Raw genomic sequence first — 8,947 nt, 5'->3', positions numbered from 1 at the left:
CAGTGTCACTGGCCCTCATATGTGGGATCCGAACCGGGGCCCTCTGGCATCCCAAGCGAGTTCTTAACCATCGCGCCACTCGGCCGGCCCCAGATGTTTTTCTTTATGCTTGATAAATTTGGGGGCAGGGTGGGTGGAGGGAGAGGGAGAGATGATGAGTAGAAGATTTCTTTATTTTGCATTAATAGTCAGAACTTCCTTTCTTAACTTTTTTCTTTTCTAACACAAAGCACTACCCCCTAAATGAGTTCTTTAGGAAGTTGCTGAAAGACCTTCAGTTTGTTATTTCATCATTGACAAACTTCTTAGATAAGATTAGTCAATGTGAGGAGATTGCTATATACAATAGAATTAAAGCCAACAATGACTTCATATAAAATGCTTCAAAATTATTTCAATTTCATTAACACAAATAAGCATTCACAATATTCAGTGTACTCTGTGATGAATTTATTTGTGCATTAAATGATGACAAATGAGAGTCTTTCATAGGTTTTAAATGGCCTTTAAATTAAATCATGGTTTTATGTACAATGAACTCTAATTTTATAACCATTCTTTGTGATTATTATGTAGCCCAAAAATCAAGAGAGCTAAGGATAGTAACATGCCCAAGTATATACTATTTCATATCAATGTGATTTAAAAGTTAACTGAAATTTGAAGAATTTTGTTAGCATAAATAATTTTATCTCCTTAATTAAAAATATAAAGAGTGTTTCTATTGTTTACAACCCTTAAGCAAAGTTTGAGAAAACTTAAAGTAAATATCCTCTAGTAAGAAAACTAGATGCCTCCTGAAGTTTTGATATACTATAGGGAAAAATGATATTACTTTATGAAATATTAATTATTAATGATTATAAAGAGAGGTTTTTGTGTAAGAAGGAAAAAGTAAAAAAAAAACAAAAAAGTGTGCATTTGGAATAAATGTGACATCTTTGTGGAGGAAAAAAAAGACTACGATTTTTTTAAACATCATTATTTTGCTTTTAAATAATTTCCATATCATTTGTTTGAATAAATGAGATAATCGCTTTTAATAAAAAGAAAGAAAAGAACTCCTATGATAGACCACAATGTTATTAAGTTCTTTGGAGTGTGGTATTTTAAACAGCATATTGTATAAATTACCATATAATGTATATTATGTTTAAAGGCTATATGCATTTCTGGAAAGCATTTAGCAATGCATATTTAAAAGCTTCAAAGGGTCATATCCTTTGATGTTATAATATTACTTCTAAGATCCAAACATAAGGATTTGGAGTGTGTGTGTGTGGGGTACTAAACAGAAAAAATGTTCAGTGTACCATTAATAATTATGGTGGATATTCTGAAGAATTAAAATTTCCAATGATGAACTAGTTAAATAAACTCAAATATATAATTTTTATCAAAGAGTTTGTGGTCTTGGGAAATTCTTTTCTTCTACAGTTGACTGAAAAAAATCAGGTAATAAATGTATATAAATTGGGGATGAAGATGCTCAAAACAATAGGAATGATGCATTAAAATAGAATGAAAAGAAATACATGAAATACTCTTTTTTTTTGGTTGGTGAGAATTCAGGAGTTTTTTTCTCTTTTTGTATTTGACACATTATTCAAATATTTCCTATAAAAGTTTTAACATTTTATTTATTAACAGGAAATAACATGTAGTAAATATTAAAAAAAAAAAGGAACAAAAGACAAAGTCTTCTACTTCCAGTCAGGATGTAGGAAGTTGTAATAATAGAATAAATGGTTAGATGTAACATCAATAATTTGTGAAAATGCATCAGTGAGCTAAGAATGCCAAGAAATGAAAATGAACCAAATTCATTGTGAGAGGTGAACAAGCTCTTCCTGTGAGAGAAGAGACCCAATGGCTGCATTTCATCCCTGGGTCTGCAGCAGAAGAGATGCAACCAGACCATAGAAAGGGATAAAAAGAAAAGAGCCAGACTTTTAAACTTTTAACAGATACGTGTTGGCATAAGGGCTTAGAATTCCAAGGAGTGAGTCCCAATCACCGTGAGCTATCACCCATCAGCCAGTTGTTTCCCATGGGGCCTGCACTGAGTGCCTGCAGGCTGGGGGTAGTACAGGTGGGCTAAGAGAAATTCCTTAAGATGTGCAAAGGGCCCTTACAGAGTGAAAGGCAGCTGTTAGCTGAAGGCATCAGACAGAACACAGGAGTGGAGAGATGTTTTGAGGCACAAGGAGCCCCTCACTAAGCACATGACTACTGCAGCTCATAGGCCAGGGAAGAGCAGGAAACTCCCAAGATGCACAGATCTCATTGTGTGAAAAGACAGCAGCCTGACAAAATAGAGCTGAGAAAGACTGTTTGTAGGCACAAAGGCCTTCTTCTAACGCAAGGCAGTGGCTGGCTGAGCATTGGGGCAGAGCATCAGGGTGGAGTGAAATCTGAGATGCGAAAAGCCCAGGACAGAACTGGAGAGCAAAGCGAAACCCCCAGCAACTTAGAAGCTGACTCATGGTTCAAAAACCGGAAAGAGTTCTGTGGCTTGGAAAAGTGTCAGATGGACTAAAACCTTATATAATGGCCACCAGAAGCTGCTGGTGCTCAGATCCCAGGGTTTGTTGAAAGAAAAGTCTTGATATAGCCCTCAAAACCTAAAACCAGGTTAAATGAATCATAAAAACCAAAAGTAAAAACTACGGCTAATCCCAACTCCAGTTTAACAACAGAATAATTCAGCCACCCCACCCAAGAAGCCTGATAGAAAAAGATGTCTGCCCTTTTCAGGTATTAATATTATATACACAGTCGTTACTATTCTTTTATCTACAATGCCCAGAATGTAATTAAAAAATCACAAGGTAGGGAACCAAAATCTAGAGTAAATATAAGAGCAGAAAGAAACAGATGACTCAGATGTTGGAATTTGCTGATGAGTACTTAATAACTATTATAAATATGTTAACTGATTTAGTGAAAAGGGGGCATAAAACAGATGGGGATACAGTAGAGAAATAAAAACTTTAAAAAAAAACCCCAACCAAATAGGAATTCTAGAATTGAAAACTCAATTAAAAAATGGTGAATTCATTTGATATGCGGAACAGCATCCTGGACACAGCATGATAAAAGATCAGTGAACTTGCAGAGTGGTCAATAGAAATTACCCAACGAAAGCTTTAGGAGAAAAAATAAATAAAAAACCCTGAACCATCTGACTTGTGAGACAATATATAATTGCCTAGCATATGTGAAATTAGAGGTAAAGAGATAGAGATAGCAAGATAGAAAGAGAGACAGACAGATAGACAAAATAAAGATTGTGGATACAATGACCAAGAATTTTTTTAAGTGGATGAAATAGATCAATGCACAGGTCCCAGAAATTCAGCAAACTTTTGGCAAGATAAATAAAGAGAAAACCATACTTGGACACATCATAGTTAAACTGATATAAGTCAAGGTAAAAAGAAATCTTAAAAGGAGTGAGAGAAAAAAGGCACATTATATTCAAGGAAACAACAATGAACAAAGACGCCTGTCTTTTATTCAGAAACAATGAGGCCAGAATCCAGTGGAATGACATATTTAAAGTGATTAATATGCATTAAGATAAAAGTAAAATAATGATATTTTTCAGGCAGAAAAATTCTGAGAGAATTCATTCTCATTAGGCCTTCAGTGTAAGAAATGCTTTAAAAAAGTTCTCTAGGCAGAAGAGAAATATATCAGATGGAAACACAGATTGGCAGGAAGGAATGAGGAATACCAGAATAGGTGTATATGTGGATAACAATAATAAACTAAAAAAAAAATCAACCTATATACCTATCTTTATTTATTGCTGTATTTGAATCTATCTTTTTAACTACGTCCTAAATGTGATTCATTTAAAAGTCTATTGACTCCTTAAAGCAAACATAATAGCCTCTTATTAGAGGCTTATGTAGAAGAAAATCTAAATTGGAAAAAGGCTGAGGAAGAAAAATTGAGTATACGATTGTAAAGTTCTTATATAGTTTGTGAAATAGTTCAGTATTATTAAATGTAGACTCTGATAAGTTCAGGATGCATAATCAAGTCTCTGTAGTACCTGCTAAATAATAACACAAGTGATATACTAAGAAATACTTGATTGACACCCCCCCAACCAATAAAAAGTAAGGAGGTAGGTACAGAGGAACAAAGAAAAGATAGTACATATAGAATGCAAATACAAATATGATAGCTTTAAACCCAACCATAGTAAAGACTGTATTAAATGTAAATGGACTAAACACTTCACTTAAAGGGCAGAATTTGTCAGAACAGATAATACAAGTATGACTCAGTTATATGCTGTTATCAAGTAATGTGCTCTACATTTAAAGATACAGGCAAATGTAAAGATAACAGATATTTTGAAATTAAAAGGGTGGAAAACGTATATGCTGTGCATACTCTAAGCGTAAGAAAGTTGGACTTCATGACAGAAATATGTGTGCATTTAGAAGTTTCAAATTATATGAAGCAAAAATTGTCAGAGCTAAAGGGAGACATAGCTAAATCTAGTCATGTTGGAATTTTAAAAAATATGATTCTCTCAGTAATTGATAGAACAATTAGATAAAACTTGTATAATTATACCTTTCAATGGGATTAAAATGACATTTATAGAATACCATATCCCCAAACTACAAAATTTACATTCTTTTGAAGCACACATGGTTCATCAATAGAACGTATGCTGTACTATAAAACAAGTCTCAATAAATCTCAAGCTTAAAATTATACAGAGTATAGTCTCTGATCACAAAAGAATTAATTGAAAATCAATTAAAATAAAATATGTAAACAATAGTCTACATTAGTTCAAAATTATATGACCTATGGCAAAAGTATGAACTGAATAAATATAAGAGCTCAATATATTAAAAAAAATGAGGGAAACAATTAAAGCAGAGCATAGAGGAAGATTTATACCTTTCAATGCTTAGAAAAGAAGAAAGGTGGAAACTCAATGATCAAAGGTTCCACATTATGCTGCATGATGTAATACATAGAACAACCACCAAAAGAAGACACATCAAAATGAAATTCTACAAAATGTTTAACCCACAGGATGGCAGGTAAAATAAGAGACAATAAAAATAGAACACCAGAAAAAAATAAAAGGATGGACTTAGTTTTAACATATTAATATACTAAAAACAAATGGTGTACATATACCAATTAACAGAGATTGAGTCTATTAAAAACCATGACCCAAATGTATGCCATATACAAAGTTTGAAACTCATTTCAAATACAATGATATAAGTAAGTTACATACATAATGTACAGTACTATTCAGCAATAAAAGAGAACAAATGTGATACCTGCAACAACTTAAATGGATCTTGAAGTCATTACTCTGAGTGAAAAAAGGCAAACTCAGAATGTCACATACTGTATGATTTGTATAACATTTATGAAATGACAAAATTACAGAGATAGAAAACAGATTGATGGTTGCCAGATGTTAGGGATGGTGGAAAGGAGGAGGGCAGATGTGACTAAAGGGACAGCATAAGGGAGATCTTTGTGGTGATGGAATAGTTCTGTATCTTGATGGCAGTGATGGTTACAAACATTTATGTATGTGATAAAATTACATAGAACTATAAACACTCAAATTGTACCAATGTCAAAGTCCTGGTTTTGATATTTTATTTTAATTATGTTAGATTTAACCATTGGAGGATACTGGGTGAAGGGTATGTGAGACCTTTCTTACTATTTATTCCATTTCTTGTGAATCTGTAATTATTTTAAAATAAAAAAAGGAATGAACCATTGATTCATGCAATATCACTGAGTATCAAAATAGTACATTCACTAAAAGAGTATGTACTATATAATTCTAAGGACTCCAAGAACAGTCAAGAAGTATATGAAGTATATGAACAGATAGAGCTAATTTGTAGTGACAGACATTGGACCAGTAGTTAGCTGAGGGTGGATGGTGGGTGGGTTTTTTTTTTTAACTTGCCAAGGACACAAGGAACTTGGTTTGTCAAAACCCATCAAACTCATTTAAGATTTGTAAATTTTAGTTCATGTAAATTACAGCTCAATAAAAAAGTTAAAGAAAACTAGAAATAATATTCCCTAAATGACATATTCTTTTTACCAGTTTCCTCTTAAACTAGTCCTGTAACATGTTTACTTTCCCCCATATATCATATGTTAGGTATACAGTTCCAAATAGTTAAAATGAACAGTACAAAAGTATATGAAGTAAATATTGCAACATTTAATTTGACCTCACTTAAGCAATAAGAAATGCCAAATATTGTTATTACATCTTTAAGCCTTACTTGAATTGAGGAAATAAAAGGAAGACCAGACAAATAATCTATAAAATATGAATGTGATAAAACATTGCCTATTTCTAAACAGGTAAAACACGATTTTTAAGTTTATCTACATCGACTGATTTGTTCAAACCTGCTTTTCTAATGAAATCTCTTTCCCTCAGCAAGAATTCTTTGAACGCCTCTATGTTATGTACACTATTGGATATTCCATCTCCTTTGGTTCCCTGGCTGTGGCTATTCTCATCATTAGTTATTTCAGGTGAGTGACTCCCATTCGCATTTGTATCCATCGAAGACACAGAAGCCTCACAATTTTGTGGCCCCAGAGAGTTTCCCCAACACAAGTTTTTGAATTCAGCCTAATGTTATTATATTATTTGACTTTGACAATTTATTTTTTATGGGGAATTCAAGGGTTTGTTTAAAAACTTGAAGCATGAAAGCAGTATGAAACAGTTAAGCCAACAGATCTGCATTGCAGAGCATCTGTTTGCACAGTGACACAGAGTAGAGTTTAATTTTCCCAAATGATTTTGCTGCCATTGGACAGAAATTCATTCTAAATATTCTAAAAAATTATCTGATGTCAAATGATAAAGAAATAGTATTTATTGGATTTATTATGGTTTATTTTTTATCCACATATTTGTCCAAATTAATTGAAGTTAGTCTAAATGAACACAACATTTTGATTACCAATATGGGGATAAAATAGTAAATAAATAACATATATAGGATATATGTATACATGATGCTTGCAGTTGGTATGTGATACAAATAGCTGAGACAATAATTAGTACAGTTTGAGAAGTGCTGTGATTCAGATGGCGTATAGGAATTTGGGAGGGTAGAGGAAGGAGATGAGGGAAGGGAGACCTCCCAAATGAAATGAAATCACAAATGATATATGAGTATAAATAAGATTTAACCAAAAGAGGGGACTGGCGGACAAGAGTTCCAAACCTAAGTTTAGATCAAGGAATAACATGGGATATTTGAGAATTTAGAATTTTGGGGTGGGTAAGTGATGGTTGTTGAGACTAGAGAGCTTAGCAGGGTTGAGAGGGTATTGAGACCTGTAGATGATATGAAGGAATTTGAACTTTGCCCTAAGAGCCATGAGGAGCCATTGAAGGATTTTAAGCAGAGGAGTGACATGATAGGTCACATGTGTTGTAAGGTGGAGTGTGAGCTAGTGGGGAACAAGATAGGAAGCTCATTGGAAGGGGCTGTTAGAGTAACCCAGGACAAGAAAGCAGTGGCCTGGCCTGGGGCAGTGGCACTGGGGATTGGATAGAAATGGAAGGCTTCGAGATACATTCATTACGATAGTACAATTTTAAGAATTGAGTGCTAAATTATGTGTGGCAAAGAAGGAGTGAGGGTAGGTGACATATTTAGAAAGCTGGAAGAGAGAATTTAGAAGCTACCAGAAACTAGAGCTAAAAAGAAGTTTTACATTTTGTTTCCTATCATCTTATAATTGTCTCTTCCTTGAAACTTCTCATACCTATTTCCACTTTATTTTCTTTGATTCATCGCTATCTAATGTACTATCTGATCTCCTTATCTTTTAATTTTTTTTGTTTCTTCCTCTAGAATGTAAAGCAACATGAGTAGGAATTTATTATTTTCTGTTTGTTCATTGCTGCATTCTCAGTAGCTACAATGTACTTGATAGGTTCTGGTACTCAATAAATGTTTGTCGAATCAATAAATAAATGACTAGCTCCAATATTCCAACAACTTCTTCTAACACAGTTACCCATATTTTAGTGGTAGTTTATATTTCCAAAGCTTTTTCTGTCTTGATTCACTAGTCCATTTATTCAACAAGCATTTTTCTCTACCACGCGATAGACCCTTTTTGGTATTGATGGAGGTCAAGTTAAAATATGTTGAGACCAGAAAGGTAGTGTACACACTATTGAGAGAAACTGACTCATTAAATGATTATCAAATAAAATACTGTTAGTACTATAATACAGGTTTCTACAAAGGGCTTTGGAACACCAAAGAGACAGTTCAAAACTGATAAGATGAGAGAGACTTCCTAGAACTACTGACAAGTGAGCTGATATTAAATGATGAGAAGGAATTCAGCATGGGATGGGAACAGAATGTGCACAGGTCAGAGGCACAAGGGAGCCAAGTTCACTCAGGGAACATAGAAGAGTCCCATGGGAATGCAGCATTTGGGGCATTAGGAGGAGTGGCCATATTGGAAGGGCCAGGAAGATACTAGGTTTTGTGGCACCAGGTTTTGCAGGCCCTTGTCAAGGGCTTTGAATTTTGTCTTATAAAAGTAAATAACAGGGGGCCAGCTGAGTGGCACGTTGGCTAAGAGCTGGCTTGGGATACCAGAGGGCCCTGGTTCGGATCCCACATATGAGGGCCAGTAACACTGCCCTCTACAGTTAAGATGCTGAACAACAGCTCAACCTGGAGCTGGGCTGAACATGAGTCGCTGGCGACAGCGTAGGCTGCAGCCCCTGCTGCAGTGGGTTGTCATGGGCTACTGTGTGTAGCCAGCAGCCAGCATGAGCAGCCGCCAGCAGCCGTGGTGAGCAGTCGTCCAGAAGCCGGCGACTGATCTATCTCGCCCGGGAAGAGCGCAATGATGGTGCCAACTTGGGCCA

At 34.7% G+C, this 8,947-nt stretch overlaps 1 protein-coding gene across 2 annotated transcripts in view; it reads left to right on the top strand.

Annotated features, from left to right (window-relative positions):
- Positions 1 to 8,947, top strand: part of PTH2R (parathyroid hormone 2 receptor) — a 72,447-nt gene that overhangs the window by 22,204 nt on the left and 41,296 nt on the right. For both annotated transcript variants that reach the window (XM_019652941.1, XM_019652940.1), the window contains exon 5: positions 6,470 to 6,567. In XM_019652941.1, the coding sequence (XP_019508486.1) occupies positions 6,470 to 6,567 (98 nt within the window). The remainder of the gene's footprint in view (positions 1 to 6,469; positions 6,568 to 8,947) is intronic.

This window comes from Hipposideros armiger, unplaced genomic scaffold (genome assembly GCF_001890085.2).
Source record: "Hipposideros armiger isolate ML-2016 unplaced genomic scaffold, ASM189008v1 scaffold_190, whole genome shotgun sequence".
NCBI lineage: Eukaryota > Metazoa > Chordata > Mammalia > Chiroptera > Hipposideridae > Hipposideros > Hipposideros armiger.
This window is presented reverse-complemented; position numbering and strand designations above follow the sequence as displayed.